General features: G+C 41.1%; 2 protein-coding genes across 8 annotated transcripts; one reads left to right on the forward strand and one right to left on the reverse strand.

Moving 5' to 3' along the window:
• Nucleotides 1–334: 334 nt before the first annotated feature.
• On the reverse strand, nt 335–12,868 carry NIF3L1 (NGG1 interacting factor 3 like 1). 4 transcript variants are annotated; one of them, XM_036421029.2, is made up of 7 exons: nt 12,737–12,868; nt 9,109–9,570; nt 7,407–7,569; nt 5,291–5,417; nt 4,892–5,030; nt 2,551–2,634; nt 335–987 (listed from the first exon to the last, which is right to left on the reverse strand). In XM_036421029.2, exons 2-7 carry the CDS (start codon nt 9,542–9,544, stop codon nt 803–805), a joined length of 1,134 nt encoding a protein of 377 aa, XP_036276922.1. In that variant the 5' UTR covers nt 9,545–9,570; nt 12,737–12,868; the 3' UTR covers nt 335–802. The 4 variants fall into 4 exon arrangements, with proteins under 4 accessions (XP_036276922.1, XP_036276924.1, XP_036276923.1 ...); XM_036421031.2 differs by having other exon boundaries at nt 9,109–9,569; nt 12,687–12,816; XM_036421030.2 differs by lacking the exon at nt 12,737–12,868 and adding an exon at nt 12,607–12,728 and having other exon boundaries at nt 9,109–9,569.
• On the forward strand, nt 12,825–21,249 carry PPIL3 (peptidylprolyl isomerase like 3). Of its 4 annotated transcripts, none has more exons than XM_045575632.1 (7): nt 12,825–12,948; nt 13,944–14,011; nt 15,080–15,154; nt 16,135–16,228; nt 16,581–16,648; nt 20,358–20,476; nt 20,863–21,249. In XM_045575632.1, exons 2-7 carry the CDS (start codon nt 14,009–14,011, stop codon nt 20,987–20,989), a joined length of 486 nt encoding a protein of 161 aa, XP_045431588.1. In that variant the 5' UTR covers nt 12,825–12,948; nt 13,944–14,008; the 3' UTR covers nt 20,990–21,249. The 4 variants fall into 4 exon arrangements, with proteins under 4 accessions (XP_045431588.1, XP_036276932.1, XP_045431589.1 ...); XM_036421039.2 differs by lacking the exon at nt 12,825–12,948 and adding an exon at nt 13,002–13,160; XM_045575633.1 differs by lacking the exon at nt 12,825–12,948 and adding an exon at nt 13,528–13,545.
• The last annotated feature ends 381 nt before the right edge of the window (nt 21,250–21,630 follow it).

Below are 21,630 nucleotides of genomic sequence, written 5' to 3' on the forward strand. Positions count from 1 at the left end.
ATTTCCCAAAATTCTCGGAATTTTTAAAATCATTTCTTTGTGGCATATAATTAATCAGTTTTATATTAAATTCATGAATTAAGGGTTTAATCTAAAAGATAATTACTATTAAAATATTAAAGAATCTGTACATTACTGACTCTAAAACTTTTTTTAATTGTACCAAAGGCTATTCAACGAAAAGCAGTTTTTTCCTATTCCTTGATCCAGTTCCTTAGGCAACCACTGATAACCTTCCAAAGGAGGTCTATGCACATATAAGGGTTTTTGCCTGTATGTTTTCCTTTTAAAAACAGGATAGCATATTCTTACTGGTTTGCACTTTTTTTTCTTTCTTAACATATCTAGTTTATAACTTGCAGTATAAAAAGTATACAAAATCTTTAATGATCTAATGTGTAAACTTTACATTTGCCCTTAAATATCCACTAGTTTATTTTTATAATTTTTGTGCCTATACTATTTGCAAGAAGTGTCAATAGTCTTTATTATTAATAAAATTCCAATTTGAATAGAATCACTTTTATTTATAGTTTTTTTAATTTGTTTTTTATTTGTTTTCAGTAAAAACATTGAAGTTCCTCAAAACTGAGCTACCCAGCCAGGGCTAAATATCTGTTTTTTAATAATAGTTACATTACAGTGTTTACCCTAAAAACTATAGAACATATGGTGAAGCAGATAAACAAACCAGAAATGACAATGTACGTTCTAAATATTACGGATACGGACGCCACTGATCATGTGCGTTCGAGAGGAGGGAAACGGTTTGTAAAGTAGATGTCATTCTACGCCGCATGCATTACACCACCTGAAGAGGGTCCCTGTCTGCTTCCGACAGGATAATATTAATCTTATTCTCCAAGTGAACACTCAGCGCATCTCGAAGGTCGGAAAGAAAGCCTCGCTCAGTGTTGCTATGTTCACAGAGGATGACATTTATTCCTTGCGAAGCAGCATCTAAAACATCATGATGGGACATCTCGCCTGCCGGCAAAGGAAAGAGCACATACCTAAACATTAGACACAGTCTGTAATGCTGAACCACAACAGCAGAAAGACTACTTGTGCATTCTGTACGAAGCAAGCGTAACAGAATTCCACAGATAAATCTAGGCAGTTATGTATAGGCTCTTACATGTCCTCCAATTTAAAAATTCAGAAACCATCCTACTGAGAATTCTAAATTCTCCTTGGCAGGCCCAGGACAAGGATCCAAAATTACATACCCAACAGTTTCTTAATACTGCCAGAGCCAGAGCTGTAAGGCCACCCATTCAATTGTTTCCATGATAAAATAAAACAACCTGCTCAGTAAAATGGGGCTTTCAGAACGTTCCTTACGTTAGTATTAAATGTTTCAAGAAAACCTTACGTATACTTCCCAGTAGACTCCTTTATGCTTTGTGAGCCTCAACGTTTTTAGCATCAACCCTAGTCTCATTCATAAAAATGAAATGAGTTTCATGTTATTTCTAAATTAAAAAACAGTATTTTCCTTTGACTTAGGCAAAATTCCTAGAAATTGTTACTGTGGAGAGAGGACTCATCCTTTGTGAAATAATTTCTGGAAAACTCAAAATGTTTTTAATTTTTAAGAACACCATTGGTGAACCTGATGACTTCTAATTTAAGAGCAAAAAGATTTTGTGCACAATTCAGCCTGTTCACAAAAAGTATAATTTTGAGATGTATATAGGAATATAAAGGCATAAAATATAAGGGGGGAAAAAGTTCTTAGAAAAAGTTACCCTTCTAGCCTGGACCGGTTTGGCTCAGTGGATAGAGCGTCGGCCTGCGGACTAAAAGGTCCCGGGTTCGATTCCGGTCAAGGGCATGTACCTTGGTTGCGGGCACATCCCCAGTAGGGGGTGTGCAAGAGGCAGCTGATCGATGATTCTCTCTCATCGATGTTTCTAACTCTCTATCCCTCTCTCTTCCTCTCTGTGAAAAATCAATAAAATATATTAAAAAAAAGAAAAGAAAAAGTTACCCTTCTACCTCTCATATGTGTCATTTCATTATAAGAAATATGTTTTATTCAAGCACCTATTCAAGCTCCTCTAACTCCCCATAATGCCTTTCAAAATTATGTTTAGCCTCTGAACTCTTGATTAATTTACGCACAACGCCTTCTTCAGGTTCCTGAACCCTTCTAGATGCCGGATCAAGACCATAGGCAGAACTGATGGTTGATTTTAGGGCTGAGTTAGAAGAACTATCTTTTAGCTAAGGCAAGATGTAGAAAGTGACATGAAATCTGAGAGAAATCATGTTGAGGAAGAAGACAAGTTAAATAAGTGCTAGACATTAGTATTTTTAAACAGTCTGATAATAAACTGTTAAATGGTTTTTCTTCTCTCCACAAAGAATAAGGTATGTCCCTAATTTTGGTGTAGTTCTTATTTAGTTCAGGTTCAAAAAACATTTATTAGCTCCATCTATATGTCAGGGGCGGTCCTAAAATTTGCTTTTTAAATTTGTAAAAAATAAACCACGGTTAGGAAAGGACACAAAAAGGGGAGAAGAGAAATCCAACGGCTGCCCTACCTGTGAGGTAGAGGTCGGCCTCGGCCCCCTGCAGAACACTGCTCCCAGAGCCAGCACATAGAGCCACCACTTTGACTTGGGACTCTGCAAGAGAAGGGAAGCATGAGACCGGTACTTTACAATTCCCCTTCAGTTTCATATTACAATTTGCACCCAACATCCTAAATATAATATAAATTTCATGCTTGCCCTAATGACAAGCATATAAATTTTGCTTTTTGAACTTTAAAAAATAAAACATGTCCTCACAGTCGAAACCGGTTTGGCTCAGTGGATAGAGCATCGGCCTACGGACTGAAGGGTGCGGATTCGATTCCGGTCAAGGGCATGTACCTTGGTTGCGGGCATATCCCCAGTGGGGGGTATGCAAGAGGCGGCTGATCGATGACTCTCTCTCATCGATGTTTCTAACTCTCTGTCTCTCTCCCTTCCTCTCTGTACAAAATCAATAAAATATATTAAACACACACACACACACAAAACGTCCTCATATAGGCAGACAGATTATTCTTTGATAGTGCATAGCATAACTAACCAAGGCAAGGTTACTATTCCTTTAGACATACAAGGCTGCACAAGCCCGTGTAAGGCACCGCTGAATAATGTTAACAGTATAGCTCTCGGCTTTACTGCAGCGCTATCAGGGGAAGTAACCTACCTGGGTCCCCAGGCAACAGGGAGAGTTAGGCAGGTACTATCTGTTCTCAGGTGAGGAAGCAGAGGAACTAACAGGGCTAGTTAGAGGAATGCTACAAATGGATCTGACACATTTCTAAATACCTGTTTACTTTAAAAGAGCATCCGCTGGCCCTTAGCTGGTGTGGTGCGGTGGACAGAGTGTGGACCACGGACTGAAGGATCCCAGATCCCCAGCCTTGGTTGGGCCCTTGTGGGAGGCAACCAGTGTGTCTCTCTCACAACAGCATTTCTCTCCCTCCCCCTCTCCCATCTCTCTAAAAACCAATGGAGATCATCCTCGAGTGAGGATTAAAAATAAATAAATAAAGAGCAACCTCTGAAGAGTGAACTAACAGAAACTTCCAGGCCCAAATCCAACAAGTATTTAGCACGTAGGTTTCGAGAATAAAAACGTCATTAGTAGTCACACAATAGCGCTACTTTAAAACAGGGGCTCTGGAGTTGGATTGGAAGTCAAATCCCACCTCTGCTATCCATTTTGTTTGGAAATTATTTTTTAATTAAAAAAAATATATTTTATTGATTTTACATAGAGAGGAATTGAAAGGGATAGAGAGTTAGAAACGTTGATGAGAGAGAAACATCGACCAGCTGCCTCTTGCACGGCCCCCCCACTGGTGTGTGCCCGCAACCAAGGTCAAGGAATCGAACCTTTCAGTCTGCAGGCCGACGCTCTATCCACTAAGCCAAACCGGTTTCGGCTGGTTTGGAAATTAACACCCATGAGTTATTTGATCCAACTGTAGACCTCCGGATAAGTATCTCTGAACCTCAGTGTCTCACCGACACAAGGGGAACACTGACACCTGCCACAGAGCTCAGAGCCTGCACTCACTGGGTACCAGTCCCTGTGCACATCTATTTTGATGAGTCAGGTTTTATTACCACCATGGTTTTCACAGATGTGGCTATCGGGACTCAAGGGGTTAAATTATTGTCAAAGTCATGCAGCCAATAGGACAGATGAATTTTACCCAAGACACTCGGAATCCTTGCTCACAACCTCTAGGCGGCTTTGCAGTGGGAACTCACATTCTTAACTTACTCATGACACTGCTAGGCAAATTGCAGGGGTCAACAAACACCCTGAGGGGTCCTTTTTCCGAGTAGCGGGAAGAGCCGATAGAGAAGACAGTGGCTACAGGACTCAGAAGCTGCGGTGGTCGCTCACGTAGCAGCACCTCGCTATAAAACGTCACCAGTATTGGAAGACACCGAGATCTGCACGGAAGCTGGAGAAGCCACTTCCCAGCCCTCTTCCAACACGGGGCAGGATGGTACTTCATGCCCAACGTGGGTTGGGTCGGGAAGGTGACTGACTCTGAGCTATGAGTTAAACCGAAGTTCATTTCTAGGCTAGAATGTTTAACTGGTGGCTTAAGACTCTGCCTTTGCAACAGCGACCACCTAGGTACTTCCCGGCCGATTTGAGATGCACAGACTGTGGAGAAATAAATCTTGTGGAAGTCAACGAGATGTTTACCACAGCACAACCTAGACCACCCTGATCGATAGCGTAAACCAGTCAGGCATCTCCCGTAACTACTAACACGTTTTCTTTCACTTACAATACAAGGAAGAGTTTCAACTTTTGCCCATGTTAACGGTAGGCATGCTGGCCGAATAAAGGAGACATATTTACCTAAGGTCCTCCCCACCCCAAGAGCAAGGCGAACATGAGATAGTTTTAGGTGCCTTTTGATTCGCTCAATCAAGGTTGCCAAGGAGACAGAGTCATCCAGGGTGCATAACCGTCCCATTCCAGTGTGCAGAAGCAGAGGCTGAAAAACAGAAGTTAGAGAAACAGTCCTAGAAAACAATCCTAGAACAAAGAGCAAATGCTGAGAGCAATATAACGTGCACGCTGTGAGCTCACTACAGCCGGCTCCAGGCTAACGCTTGTGTCCAGGGGACACAAATCTGACGAAAACACTCTCTGGCTTGGAGGAGCTCAGACTCCTGGGAAGGCCTACTTTCTGACCTAACAATTTACAAATGAATTTGCCACCCAACGCTCGGCAACAGAAGACATTTTTATTACCTTCTCCAGCGACAGGATTTCAGTCTTCTGATAGAGCTGTCTGTGCTGGGAAAGGAGAGCCACCACCTGCATCAAAGCCTGCTGACCACAGTTCAGACTGACCCGCGTCTGCTCCTCCTCCTCAGTCCTGGAAAAAGAGTAAAAGATTAGATTTTATGACATTGAGGATTCAATCCCAAACCAAATTATTTCCTACAACAGTGTTTTATATATATATATATATATATATATATATATATATATATATATATATATATATATATTATTGATTTTTTACAGAAAGGAAGGGAGAGGAATAGAGAGTTAGAAACATCGATGAGAGAGATACATCAATCAGCCGTCTCCTGCAAGTTCTAAGGGCTCTTAATCCAGTTGTGCCTCGCTTCCTAAAATGACAGCTGCTGAACCTTTTACAGATCCGGTGAAACAGCATCTGTGAATGGGCTGGGGCAAACTGAATTCTTTTTAAAGCCCTAGAGAAGTTAATTTTCAAACAACACTGCATACAAGAATTTCTGGACAGATTCTCAGGCAAAGCCCATCCTAATTACACAATCTAGGATGAAGCCAACAATCTGCATTTTTTCATAAGGACTCCATTCATAAGGGCAGAGAGTCCTTATCGCCCTTTGAAAAGCAATGCCCTTAGAGTCTCTAAAAATACTGGCATCAAGGAAGTTTTGCATTTAGCCATAAACTCTAATTATAGAATGCTTGAAACAAAAGGCACCTTGAAATATAATCTGGAAGTGTTGTTGTCAATATTGGAATAATCTGCAGAGCTTTGAAAACAAAAAGCAAAAACAATAGGTTGGCCCTGACTATTGGTCAAACCCAGACATTAACTGTGATGTAGTAAAACTAGAACCAGACTAAATCTGCATCAGTTTACAAAGAAGGGAGGAATCATCAGTTAGGAAGAGGAATGTTTAAAGAATCTATAGTACAATAAACAAACAAAAAGAAAAAAGAAAAAAGATCTACAGTACATCCATAATAAGAAACATTATGCAGCAGTTAAAAAGAAAGAGATCTTGCCGAAACCAGTTTGGCTCAATGGATAGAGCGTCGGCTTGGGGACTGAAGGGACCCGGGTTCGATTCCGGTCAAGGGCATGTACCTTGGTTGCGGGCACATCCCCAGTAGGGGGTGTGCAAGAGGCAGCTGATTGATGACTCTCTCTCATCGATGTTTCTAACTCTCTCACTCTCCCTTCTCCTCTGTACAAAATCAATAAAAGAAAGAGATCTTGCCCTGGCTGGTTTGGCTCAGTGGACAGTGTGTCAGCCTGTGGAATGAAGGGTCCCAGGTTCGATTCCAGCCAAGGGCACATGCCCGGGTTTCGGGCTCGGTCCCCAGCGGAGGGCGTGCAGGAGGCAGCTGGTCAATGATTCTCTTTCATCATGTTTCTCTCTCCCTCCCTCTCCCTTCCTCTCTGAAATCAATAAAGATATATTAAAAAAAAAAGATAGAAAGAAAGAGATCTTATATACCTACATGGGAAGATCTCTAAGACATCTTGTTAGTAAAATGGCAAATACACCATACCACTTAATTAAGAGAACAACAAATAAAACTACACATTTCTTCATGTCTGTATGTGTTTGGAAAGACACTCACTTCTCTGAAAGGAAGGAAAAAGACAACTTGAATTGAAGATACTGGGAATGAGTAGCAGACATACCTCATTTTACTGAACTACACGAGTATTGTCTTTCTTTATAAACTGAAGACAAGACCCTCCACCAGTAAAAAGATTACAACTCGCTTTAACTAGACTTGCTTTATTATGCTTGTCTGAAACCAAACCCACAGGGACACCTGTGCCCTAAAGTAAAACAACTACCTTTACCATTACCAGGAGGATGAGGAATACGGCATATAAAATGTACTGTCTAGTCCCTTCCACAGAGGAAATAGCGTTCCTTGTCACCTTTATTGTTTTGAAAAGTTCCCATGGTTCTCCTCCTTTGAGGACCCAAATGAGAAGCAGGCTGTTTTGTAAATACTTCCTGGGGAAAACAATGTTTCAAACCTAAATGTCAGAATTATAGAATTTGTAAGGAAGATCTTCACAAATAAGTACCCACCAAGAAAAGAGAGAAATATACTGTACCTAGCAGAGAAGGAAGTGACAGAAACATCCGAAATTCCTTTCACTGTAGACATGATTTTGTCCAGGTCGTGAGTGTGGTTAACATTAAATTCTACTCTGTGTGTTCCCTCTGTTGGGCAGCTGGGTGCTTTGGAAGGATGTATAGGCCTGGAGGTGCAAACGCCTAGAAAAAAATGGTAGGAAAATGGAGTTTTTGTGTTTTGTTTTTTTTCTAATTAAAAAGATAAACTATTATGGCCAAAACTTACAAGACATTCGTATTTTTTAAGTTCATTCTCAGATGCTTATCACTATACACATATACATATATCCTTTTCCTATACAACCAACGTTACCCAACAATGAGGGATTTAATACAGACATACAAAATAAAATTTATTTTTAGAATTATTTTCCAGTATTATTAAATACCACAAAAATTTGGACAAGAAAGACTGCTGCATGTGCTTTAGATAATACATACAATTGTGCTGCTTATTAAATTTACCCATGTACTACATGACTCAGGGTGTAAATGCTCATGTCTACTCAACCACATCAATCCAGCTTATATCCTCAAACGCTTCAGCCCAAAACGAGTAAGTAAACTAAAAGGACTTACTAAAAGTAAAGCTAAAACACATGTGCTGAATTCCCTCATTAAAACTCTGGTCTAGCCAAAACCAGTTTGGCTCAGTGGTAGACCGTCGGTCTGCAGACTGGAAGGTCCCAGGTTTGATTCCGGTAAAGGGCATGTACTTTGGTTTCGGGCACATCCCCAGTAGGAGGTGTGCAGGAGGCAGCTGATCAATGTTTCTCTCCCATCGATGTTTCTAACTCTCTCTCTCCCTTCCTCTCTGTAAAAAATCAATAAAATATATATAAAAAACAACAACAAGAAAAAACCCCTTGTCTACCTGGGTGACATATTAAGTTTGTCCTGAAGAGGCCCAAACTTTCAATTCAATTTAACAAGTGTTTCTGAGTGCCTGGCTGCCAGGCACCATGCCACCTGTGTGAGGAATCATAATGTAATTAGCGTGAAGGTTTCCCAGGCTCGCCTTATTCATTAACAATAAAAATGTTATTTTCCAAACGTAATTTGGTTGCCAGGTTTCAGCAACATTATTTTATTTTACTTTATTTTATTTTTTTAATATATTTTATTGATTTTTTTTTTTTTTTTTTTTACAGAGAGGAAAGGAGAGAGATAGAGAGCTAGAAACGTCAATGAGATCGACCAGCTGCCTCCTACACACCTGCTACAGGGGATGTGCCTACAACCAACATACATGCCCTTGACCGGAATCGAACCTGGGACCCTTCAGTCCGCAGACCGACACTCTACCGCTGAGCCAAACGGGTTTCGGCCAGCAACATTATTTTAAAACATACTTTGCATACACAATAATGATCCCACCCTAAAGCAATGAAAACACTATTGAAAAGACACCCTAAAATAGGGGTGTCAAACTCAATCAGAGAAGGGGCCAAAATCTAAAATCCAGCCTAAATCGCGGGCCGAATGGTTTACTGAACAGTCATAAACTGTCATTGTGATGGAAACGCAGCGGAGTGCAGTGATGACAGCGCGGTGCGGGCCACATTGCAAGGCCTGGCGGGACGGATTTGGCCCGCGGGCCTTGTGTTTGACACATGTGCCCTAAAATGTCAAAACATTTATAGGGAAAATACGAAACGTGAGAGAACAAGAGGGCCTCACCGAGCCCTTTCGCCAGCCAGGCGTTGACCCCCTGGGGTGCGGCGTCGTAGGCTGTGTGAGGAGAGTAAATGGCCACTCGGTTCTCCAGAGCCCGGATCACCAGGCGCTCCTTCCAGGTTTTCCACGTGACGCGCTTCATGGGCCGGAAGATGGGCGGGTGGTAGGAGAGAATGCAGTCAGCCTTCTTCTGCAGCGCCTCCTCCATCACTGCTTCGGTCAGATCGTTGGTCAGGAAGAGTGTGTTCACCGTGTGTGGCGGGCTGGGTTCCACCAGTAATCCAACATTGTCCCAGCTCTCGGCAAAGGAGAGGGATGCAAAGTCGTTCAAGGAGGAAAGGAGAGCCTTCAGATCCATGAAGGAGCAGGAAGGAGTGCGGACCAGGGAATGGACAAGCCGGACTCTTGCAGGGACCAGGCGTATGTGAGATGACAACATACAGACACCGGGAAAAACTGAATAGCTGAAGCCAAAACACAAAAAAAATGGGACACGTTAGGCCTTTGCCTTTGCAAAATAGGAGCCAAGGAGCTGCAGTCACACAGACCTGGGTTCAGGCACTGCCCCTGCCACTCACCAGCATTTCCTTAGGAAGTTATTGAAACTTTTTGAGCGTGGTTCCCCATCTATAAAACAGAAACACCACAGCCTACCTCACAGGCCATCGAGAGGGGCAAGTGGATTCACTTATGTAAGTCACCTGGCACATAACACAGATGGTCACCCCTTATCCCCAGAGTACCTCACCCTTGCTCTTGTTCTCCCCATCCCTGCTCCGACCCCTCCTGCCTTCTCCATTTCTCTATTACTTTCTTCCAAGTCTCCTTCAACTTCCTAAAATAAAAGCTTTCCTTGACAAATCTTTCTTTAAAAAAAAAAAATTTTTTTTATTGATTTTTCACAGAGAGGAAGAGAGAGGGATAGAGAGTTAGAAACATCGATGAGAGAGAATCATCGATCAGCTGCCTCCTGCACACCCGCTACTGGGGATGCACCCGCAACCAAGGTACGTGCCCTTGACCGGAATCGAACCCGGGACCCCTCAGTTCCCAGGCTGACGCTCTATCCACTGAGCCAAACCGGTGCCGGCGACAAATCTTTCTTTTCAGTGTCTCTCTCCTACCCCGCCCCATTCTGCCCTAGTATTCTCATAATATTAGATTCCTGTATGTCTGTCTTCCCAGTATGCTAACGCCACTGGAAAACAGGAATTATCTTTTACATATCTCAGTATCACCAACACAGGCCAGCACTAAACACTGTCCCTCACCCCATCTCAGCAGAGTTTGGAATTAAGGTGGTATTTTCTTTTTGTTAAAAAAAAAATTACAACAATATATACATAAAGTTAAGTACTTTACAAGATGCACAGAGGAGTCACCCCAAATGAGCAGGGTCAAGACAGGAAAAAGCAGCGCTGCTGCCCCTGCGCCCACATCTGCTCCAGGAAGGCGAGGCTCAACGGGTGGGAGCGTGCCCAGAGCCTGTGAGCCTAATGGAGCAGCAATTTTCAAGCTGTTTCATCTCATGGCACACATAAAGTAATTACAAAATTCTGTGGCACACCCAAAAATATTTTTTGCCGATCTGACAAAAAACAGGTACTGTATAATGTTGACTCATTCACATCGACAGCTATTTGCTGTGCTGGCTGTTTTTTATTTGACAATCTAAGGGAAAAAGAGATCATGTTTTAAAAACTCTTGTGGCTCACCAATTAAAAATCGCTGTTCTCGGCCAGGCCCGGAGCAGCAGCTGCCAGGCTGGGAGCGGCCTGCCCGGAGCGGCCGGGCCCAGAGCAGCCGGGCCCAGAGCAGCTGGGTTGGGTGCGGCCAGGCCCAGGGCAACAGCAGCCAAGTCCAGAGCAACTAGGTTGGGAGCGGCAGTGACCAGACCTGGAGCAGCTGGTTGTGGAACGAACCAGAGCAACAGGGGCCAGGCCCGGAACAGCTCACTCCTCGCCTGCCCCTGCCCCACGGCTGCCTCTCAGACATGGTTGGAAACTTTTGCGGGAACTTGAGGGTCTGCTGAATCAAGTGATGAAGGCTTAGATCTGGATGTGTTGAGTTAGTATAGCGCTGGGGTGTTGATCTGTGAGTGCCTTGGGTGGGGCCTGGATGAGGCTGGTTGACCTATTTGGAAATGTCTTTTGTGTGAAGTGTATCATTGGGCATGTGGTGGTATTATTGATATGAGAAAATGCTAAGTAACTGATTTACTATCTGAAAAGGCATTTACTATCGGGGAAAGGGAGGGAGGAAGAGACTGAACATAAACTGTGCACCTATGGATGAGGACAATGGGGGATGGGGAGGGGTGGGAACCTGGTGGAGGGGGGAAGAAATGAGGAACCTTTGTAATAATATGAACAATAAAGATTGATTTTAAAAAAATAATAAAAATAAAAATCGCTGTTCTACACAGCTATATCCAATACAAAAAAGGATATTGTTTCTTCATTTTTAAACTGTTGGAGAAAAGCATTTCATAGTCCACACAACAATTAACAAGAAAGCACAGCCAATTGTAAATTTAATTAAAATATTCACAACCCAATGATTTGAAAAGAAATTTTTAAGACATTTCTACAGCAAAAATATTTAATACTAGAGGCCCAGTGCACAAAATTCATGCACAGGTAGGGTCCCTAGCAGTGCTGATGCAGCGGTGGGGTGGAGGGGCTCCCTTTGCTCCATGCCACCCTCTGGTGGTCAGTGCATGTCACTGTGAGCTAACGAACTCCTGTGGGGATACTTTGCATATTAGGCTTTTATATATATAGATGAGAATTGAGTACTTATTCAATATATGACTTGAACTGATTAGGAGCCTCTGTTAACCACTCCAGCCTACTGTTCTGGAAGATCTTCTAATGTCCTTATATCTCTTCCACCTCCAGAGTCCACGTCCTGACAGCACTCCACTCTCCAGGTTCCTCTAAATCTGGCAAGCGGGACAGTGAAGCTCTCTGGGCCACCCCTATTTGAGTTACCTACTGTTACATTTGAAATTGCCTTTGGGAATAACGAATACCCTCATTTCACAGATCAGGCAACAGCAAGGCTGCCTAGCTTGGGGCCAGAATTCACGATGGGAGCAGCAGAGCATGCTGGACAAGAACAGTCTCTTTCAGTCCGCAGACCGACGCTCTACCACTGAGCCAAACCGGTTTCCGCAAGAACAAAGTCTCTTAACACCATATTGACTCTTCCACTCCCAGAGCCCCAATTCCTTAGCCGCTGTGATTTCCAACTCTGAAGAAACAAGTGCCCAGCTCATAGTTTGTCGCAATACTGAAACGTAAAGCTGGTGACAATACCTGACCTCGAGAAGGCACGTGTTTGTTATTAAGTAACATTAGTAGGTCCTGCAAAACTGGACCTTCTTAGATTCCCTCATCTATTATACCTCCAGGCCACTGCCAGCATAAGGAAGAGCCGGGTGGCCAGCTCCAAGGGGAGCCCCCAGCTCTCCCGTGCCAGGCCGGCTTCTGTCCCTACCTCCTCTTCCGCCTCCTTTTGCAGCAGCCCTCGGTAACGGCCGCAGCCTGCACCGCAAAGGGAAAGAAAACTGCACAAACCCGAAGTCTGCAGCTCCGTCCGCCGTAATTTAAATGGCCCGAGACGCAGCAGTCCAGGCAGCGCTCCTCGCGCGTCACTTCCGGTCCCGGGCGGGATCTCGCGGCGTGGGAACTGGCTGGGGCAGGCGCCGGGCGGAAGTGGTCCCTCCCATTCTACCGCTGAGTGCCAGGCGCTTCCAGAGACTGTCCAGAATAGTTCCGGGCTAGGATTCTTGTTCTATTTAATGAAAAGAGTCCCCTTTCACTGTCAAAAGCGTTCCAGGTGGGCATAATTACAGTGTCTCCCTAGTTCTAGTTGTTTTGGGTTGAGATGGGGGGGGGGCGGAGGAAGCGAGCCCGCGAGGGTCGTTCTCTCCAATGGGTCCGGTGCTCGGCTTCCGGTGGCCTAAGAAACTAATGTCAAATCTGCAGACTTGGGGCGGCGCCTGCCACCGCATCTTTTCTGACTTAGCCACAGCTGAGCTCACTGAAGTGGTAAAGTATGGGGAACGGCTCATTTTTCACTGACTTCCTCAGATACTCGCGGGGCGCTGTGTTTTAGTTGTTGGGCCGCTTCGAGTGAGCATTCCAGGTGCAGAGGTGGTTGTTGAAACATGTTTAATACATTAAGAAAGCACAGGGTAGCCGAAACCGGTTTGGCTCAGTGGATAGAGCGTCGGTCTGCGGACTGAAAGGTCCCAGGTTCGATTCCGGCATGTACATTGGTTGCAGGCACATCCCCGGTAGGTGGTGTGCAGGAGGCAGCTGGTCGATGATTCTCTCTCATCGATGTTTCTAGCTCTCTATCCCTCTCAATAAAGTATATATATAAAAGAAAGAAAAATAACTAAAAGAAAAAGAAAGCACAGGGTACATTAGGGTAAGCGCTGTGGGAAAGGAGACAGAGGCGGCACTGGGGTGAAGGCATGTTTGAGGAGAGTTTTGAGCAGAGCCTGGAGGGGAGGGACAGGCCTGTAGGGGGCAGTGCGACGTGCCGCGCGGAGGGAACCGGGGCCCAGACCCTGGAGGAGCGGGCAGAGGGAGCGGGGCCCCCAGGAGGTTGGGCTTTTAAGCCGGGTCGGATCTCTTCATCCCTCTGGCACCGCATTTTTATTACTGGGGAATTAAAACTTCTCTTACAGCTGCTATGTGGACAGGTCATCTCTGAATAGTTAAAAAGTTCTTCGAGACTTTTTCTTTTAAATATGCAGAAAACATAAGCATGTGAGAAGAGAGAAAAAAAATGAACTTAATTTTTTTTTTCTTTTGGGAATGGAGATTCGTTTTTGAACTTTTCTGGATAAGACAGAGAAATTAAGTAACAATAACCGTCAAGAAGAAAAATGGTACGTAAGTTTTGTAGAATTCTTATGAATGTTTTTCAAAGTAAGTAATTTTTAGAAATTCAGTTAGGGAAAGAAAACTGCATGGAAATATCGATGGCCAGGCAGTGAAAAATGGTTGTAAACAAAACCAGAGATAAGCAAAATTACTTATGTTTTCAGAGAATTTACCTTTTATAGAAAGAGATTGATTACAAGACCGAGATGAGAGTAGGAGGAGTCGTGTTATTATAATTTTAATTGGGATATTTTGCTCTGTATTTAAGGGTAGCAATTAGAACTTGAAGTAGAAAAACAACAGTGAGTAATGACCCACACCCCTCTCCCCAACACACACACTCCTGCTTTCTATCTTCAACCTGGCTGTACTCTCTGACTGCTAGATACGAACCTAAAACGGAGAGGAATGAACAAGAAAGCCCCAGAATAATCATTTTCCTTCTTTTGGGAATGGGATAACAAAAGGAGTATTCAAGCTACCAAAGCAACAGATAAAACAAAAAACAAAAATAAAGAGTACTATGAAAAAAAAGGACTGTGGTTACCTCTGCACAATTAGATTCTAGAAACACTGATGTTTCTTATGTCCTGCCTTTGGTCGAGAAAGGAATTTTTAACTTTGTCCCTCATAATTAAATTACAATACATAAGGGAAAGGGTGGAAACTATGTTTTGAAAGTCATCCTCATATTCTTTTTCAATGAATATTAACAATGGTGAATGCCATTTAAGTAATTCTAACATTACAATGGTTTTTGTTTTTATTGATGAAAAATTCAAACTTAAAATAATTATTTCAATCAAAATACTTGCTCTGCAACTTTTAGCATAGATACCATTTTACACTAACATATATTTACCTCCTGGAGCTTTTTTCTACTGCTTAAGTAAATACTGAAGGATTAAAACTTCTCTTACAGCTGCTATGTGGACAGGTCATCTCTGAAACAGTATTTCTGTTTTTATTTACATTGTCTTTAATATCTATATTATCTAGTTAGAGAAGTCATACAGTGCATAAAGTTCACCTGAAGAAATCTCATTTGTTCTCACGTTCTGTCTCCTTTTCAGTCGGTGACACTGCATACAGATGTAGGTGATATTAAAATAGAAATCTTCTGCGAGAGGACGCCCAAAGCATGTGAAGTGAGTATCGTTATAAACAAACAAAAATTGAGTTAATGCATCAGGATAACCATTTTGAAAATGACTGATCTAGAAAGCCAACAATGTCCCAAAAAACCCAAAACACTTTTGTATGAAACCACTGTCAGGAAAAGCCCGCCATCGTCATGTCTGGCCTAATTTCCACGTAGAGGTAGGGTGGCTGGCATCTTTTCCTTTTGGCTCATTTTTCTTAGCAAATAGTAATCATTAGATATCAGGTCAGAGAGCTGTGTGTTCCATTATTTCACTTGTTTCAATGACAAGGATAGAAGGAAGGAAAATCAGCTGTGCGTATTTATTCATTCAATAGTTACTCATGAAACGCTATCTTGACAATTTGGAAATACAGTGATGAACAGGACACATTTCTTGACCTTTTGGAGCTAAAATTCTAGGTGTGGAGATAGTTAGGGAGGAGGGAATTTATTCTAGAAAAACATTAATTCTAGAGAGTGATAATGTCTTGAAGGAAATAAGATGTTGAGAGAGAGAATAATGGGGGAAGGAATTATTTAAAAGAAGGTGAGGGCAGGCCCAGCCAAGAAAGGGATACTTAAACTGAGTGTGAAAGGTAATGTCGCATCTCCGTGAAAAGATATATAAAAAGAACATTCCAGGTGTAGAGATGGTAGGTACCAAGGCCTGAATGAAGGTAGGAAAGCCTGCCTCTGTGGGGTGAATTTTCAGAAGGCTGATGGGGTTAACAGAGTGAGTCACAGGACAGGAGAGGTCATTACCATGAGATGGAGAGGTAGGCCCCGCTTAGAAGTTTGTATCTTATTCCAAAACCCGTAGGAAGCCATGAAGTGCTTTAGGCAGGGAAGCAACAACATCCCAAGTAATGCCTGAAAGACATAGTTTAAATATGCTCTTATAGTGTTTTTAGTAAGTACACTTAGTTCTTTATCTTAAATGTTTCTGCTACATGATTTCTCAATCATTATTTTTACTTTCTTCAGAATTTCTTGGCTCTTTGTGCCAGTAATTACTACAATGGCTGTATATTTCATAGAAATATCAAGGGTTTCATGGTTCAAACAGGAGACCCCTCAGGTAAGTTATTCCATTAATATCTAGAGAATTGTGTATCTAGTATGAAGGGGGTAGACAAAGAATAGAAAAATAAAAGCATGTGGAGTGTTTATAATTGGGCTACCTTACAATAGCAAGCAGTTTTTAAGCTGAAGCTACTAGCACCAAGCTCTAAAAGATGAATATTATAAGGAGAGTTTTTGTTTTTGTAGAGATATTTTATTTTTTTTTGGTTTATAAGGTGAAATTTTGGAAAGTAACAGAGGACATATCAAATTTTATTTGTACTTAAAGAGTTACAAATAGCCCTTAAATTTTAGAAAATAAACCCTTTCTCTAATTAGATAGTTCTTTTATTTGTCTTGTAATATAGGTACCGGAAGAGGAGGAAACAGTATCTGGGGCAAGAAATTTGAGGATGAATACAGTGAATATCTTAAGGTATGTCCCCAAACTTCAAAAAAAATTTTTTCATGCCATGTATACACTTGGAAACTTTGATACATATGTTCTAGTAACACAAGTTAACATCACAAGTGAACATATATACACACTTTTTTGTAGTTTCTGCACACTTGGTAAATGATATCAGGGGGAAAATATAAATGGCAGTTCTAGCGTAAAATATATACTGGAATCTCACCATCACATGGATGTTGATATTAAGTGAGCTCGTCTTTGGGTCCAGCCTGAAATGTTTAATCAGTATTACACCAAAGGGGCTTACATGTCTCACTATAAAATTCATGTTGAATGACACAAACCATTGGCCTTTTTTGAGAGTGGGGAGACTTCCTGGTTGCAATATTGCCATTATCAAATCCAACTTTTATCATCTGTTAGATGTTTAAGTATTCCTATGTTAACGTTACTTAATGCCGGAGGTAGATTTCATCAAGGTTAAAGAGAAGTGCATGAAATATATCTTTAGCATGTAAAATTAGGGATATTAATTTGCCTTATATTATTTCTAAAACTTTCTAAAGAATTTTTTTTTTCTAAAATTAAAAAACTGATACATACCTATTTTACAAAATCAGCCCTGGCCGTGTGGCTCGGTTGGTTGAGTGTTAACCCTTACACTGAAAGGTCACTAGCTTGATTCCTGGTCAAGGCACCTGCCTAGCTGGTAGGCTGTAATCTCCCATCGGGGTGTATGTGGGAAACAGCCAATTGATGTTTGTTTCCCTTCCTCTCCCTTTCTCTCTAAAAATAAATAATAATAATAATAAAACCACTTCCCAGAAATGACATCAACAGTTTATTATGTGGTCTTTTAAACTTTGTATCTGCACAGAATGATAACTTCGTAATTTAAAAGAGAGAAATAAACAAACAAAAAAGAGAGACAAATTCCCCTCAATCAGGATATGTAATTTAGTATATTCTATTTCAGTTACATTAAAATATATCATGGATTTTCTGGGGAAAAAATAATTGCAGTATTTACCTCTGGATAGTAAGACTAGGAGTAATTTATTTTATCTTTTTGCTTTTCTATCATAAAGAAATACTACCCTTGCCCTAATTGGTTTGGCTCAGTGGATAGAGTGCCAGCCTGCGGACTGAGGGGGTCCCAGGTTCGATTCCTGTCAAGGGCATGTGCCTTGGTTGCGGGCACATCCCGTGGGGGGTGTGCAGGAGGCAGCTGATCGATGTTTCTCTATCTCCCTTCTCTGTAAAAAATCAACAAATCATAAAAAAAGAAAAAAAAAGAAATACTACCCTAGTTATAGGAGTTGAGGTTAGGAGGTGATACATTATTTTAAAAATCATCCTTTTCCTGAATTAGAAACAAAACAATCTTTTAGACATTAATTAATGGCAGTTTTTAAAAGACTGACCTGTAATCCTAAACCAGTGTTTTTCAATCTTGGCTGCTGTTACAGACTCACCAGTGGAAGTTTTTAAAAATATAAAAAAAGTAGCCCTAGTTGGTTTTGTTCATGGATAAAGCATTGGCCTGCGGACTGAAGGGTCCTGGTTTGATTCTGTTCAAGGGCACATGCCTGGGTTGCTGGCTTAATCCCCAGTAGGGGGCGTGCAGGAGGCAGCGTATCAATGATTCTCGTCATTGATGTTATCTCTCTCCCTCTTCCTTCCTCTCTGAAATCAATAAAAATACATTAAAAAAAAAAAAAGTATGATCTTACCTCCCCCCCTCAAATATAGAGAAAAATCATCAGTAGTACTGGTCAGGACCTTGATTATATTTTAAGGTTCCCTGCTAATTCCTACAATAGCCTGCATCACCTAGTCCTGGAGTTATGAACTGGCTGCCAATGGGTGAAGACCCATAGATGCATTCTCTATAGCCACTGGTTTAAAAAAACCTTTAAAGACATTAGGCAAGAGATACTACTCCTTTAGCCAGATTCCTCCACTCCCTAATGTTTACATTCTGCCCACGCATCAGCTTACTATCTGCTGACCTTTGTGAGCATTTGAATTATGAATAAACCCAGAACTAGTCCAAACTCCCTTGTTTTACAGATAAAGTAGCCAGAGTCCAGTGTATGTGTAAAGAGATTATGGGGATTTTGGTTTTATTGTCTGCCCGATCATTTTATTTCAGCATAACATAAATGTAAGGATTATTTCTATTATACATTGGTAGTACATAAAGTGTTTGTGGTTGGGGTATATGATTTGATATATAAACAATTTAATGTAAGTTTTCACAGATACAGATAATACAGCAACTGAATATTTGAGTTTGCCCAAGTAGAAGCTGATTAAATGTTTTCTTGGTTCCTTAAATATTGGGAGGTTAAAGAGTACATGTCTTGTTTTAGTCCTGTATTTGGAATATCGGGTCTAGTAATAATTAATGTCGTTTTTAAACATTCGTTTAAAATCTTGCTTGGCGTTGACTTGTATTGACATAACCTTCAAACACGTGGTATCTACAGAACGTGTGAAGTGCAATTAACAAGTTTTGCTTGAAAAAGTTTGTGTTTGGTTTGGTTTTTGTTGCAAAACTAGGGCTAAGAAGATGGCGGATGAAGAGCATATTCGGCACTGCATGCTTTACGACTTCCAATTAGGAAGAAAAGCAAGTGAGGCTGCAAAAAACATCTGTAGTGCTCTTGGTCAAGATGCAGTTAGGCCAGAAAATGCCAGCGTTGGTTTGAGAAATTTCGCGAGGGAAATTTTTCGTTAGATGACAAGAGTGGTCGAGGCCGTGTGTCCAATTTTGATCAAGAAGCTCTTCAAGCTCTTTTGGTGCAAAATCCTCAAATTACCCAACAAGAGCTTGCGACAACTTTAAATTGTTCACAAAAAACAATTTCCAATCAATTGCGTGCACTTGGCAAAGTCCAAAAGTTTGGAAAATGGGTTCCTCATGAGTTGACTGACAACAACCACAACCGTAATCAAAGAGTCACAATTTGCAGTTCGCTCCTCTCTCGTCAAAACCGTTTGCCATTTTTAGAGCAAATTGTTACCAGAGATGAACAATGGGTGTTGTATGTTAATTTGAAAAGGCAGCCTCAATGGTTGGACAAAAATGAGGCTCTGCAGCCCACGCCAAAACCTGACTTGCATGTGAAAAAAGTGATGTTGTGTGTTTGGTGGAATTTTAAAGGAATTCTTCATTATGAACTTTTACCATCTAACCAAACCATTACAAGTGCAGTGTATAGTGCCCAATTGGAAAGGTTAGCCCAAGCTTTAAGAGAAAAAGAACTCGCGCTGATTAATCGGAAGGGCGTAATTCTTCACCACGATAACACATGACCGCATACTGCAAGAATCACTGCTGAAAAACTGCACCAGTTGGAATGGGAAGTTCTCCCTCAACCTGCATATTCTCCTGATATTGCCCCTTCCGATTACCATTTGTTTCATTCTTTGCAAAACTTTCTTCTTGGAAAAAAATTTAATAATGAAGAATGCCTCAAAAATGCATTGACCTAATTTTTTGCATCAAAATCACAAGAATTTTACAACAGAGGGATTAAAATGCTTCCTGAGCGTTGGGCACAAGTAGTAGGAAACAACGGCAACTATATTGTTGATTAAATTTTGTTGTATTGTTTAAATAAATTCGATTTAAAAAAGTATTAGAAAACGACATTAATTATTACTAGACCTAATATTTATTTAAAAACATAGATAAATTAATATTTTGGTCTATCTTTTTCAGCACAATGTTAGAGGTGTTGTATCTATGGCTAATAATGGCCCAAATACCAATGGATCTCAGTTTTTCATCACCTATGGCAAGCAGCCACATTTGGACATGAAATACACAGTGTTTGGAAAGTGAGTATCCTGGTCATGGTTTTCTTCTTTGGAATTTTATTGAAAGGATACATATGAGTGGCTGTGATAGTAGTGTAACTAATATGGAAAGTGCAGTCTAAGAGCTAAATGTATCTGAAATGTAAGTCCACCACTTACCTGCCCTGTGACCTTGGGAAATTATAACCTCTCTGAGTCTATTTCCTTATTTTCTCAGACAGGCTAATACTTTTTTCTGGCCCATTATGCAAATTAACAGTAATGTGTCTTTTCATTGAGAAAACAGTGGCTTAAACAAGATGGACTGGGCTGGTCCTTTTCTCTTAATGATACTACGATTGCTATACATATATGGATATTTTGTTTTAATCAGAAAATTTTTATCCATTATATTATTTCTCTTTCAGGGTAATAGATGGTCTGGAGACTCTAGATGAATTGGAGAAGTTACCAGTAAATGAGAAGACATACCGACCTCTTAATGATGTACACATTAAGGATATAACTATTCATGCCAACCCATTTGCTCAATAGTTATAATAGGGGTGGACAAATACTTGGCAAACTATTTGAGGAACATACTTACTCTGGTTTACCCAGCTTTAATTATGTCAACAGATTGCATCATCCTGCTTGTTTACAACTAAGATTTCTGAGTCCATGGTACCAAGGGGAACCAAATAACTTTTACTCCTATGATTGAGCATATTCTTTACTATAACCATATCAAATGTATTTAAGTTTAATTTTAAAAATTGTTTACCTTTTGTTACATAAAAACATTTATTTTTAAATGCTGAGTTTCAAATCAGTCATTTTTGAGCAGCCTAATTATAAACTTCTACTATATCTAGTCCACAACCTGGAAGTATTATTTTCCATTAATTGTTCCCTTTGTGAGGTTACAAAGAAGAAAGACAAGATAAGGATGTAGCCGAAATCGGTTTGGCTCAGTAGTAGAGCGTCGGTCTGCGAACTGAAAGGTCCCGGGTTCGATTCCGGTCAAGGGCATGTACATTGGTTGCGGGCACATCCCCGGTAGGGGGTGTGCAAGAGGCAGCTGGTCGATGTTTCTCTCTTATTGACGTTTCTAGCTATCTCTCTCTCTTCCTCTCTGTAAAAAAATCAATAAAATATATATAAAAAAAATTTCATTAAAAAGAAAAAAGATAAGG

Source organism: Pipistrellus kuhlii, unplaced genomic scaffold (genome assembly GCF_014108245.1).
Source record: "Pipistrellus kuhlii isolate mPipKuh1 unplaced genomic scaffold, mPipKuh1.p scaffold_m20_p_7, whole genome shotgun sequence".
Classification (NCBI taxonomy): domain Eukaryota; kingdom Metazoa; phylum Chordata; class Mammalia; order Chiroptera; family Vespertilionidae; genus Pipistrellus; species Pipistrellus kuhlii.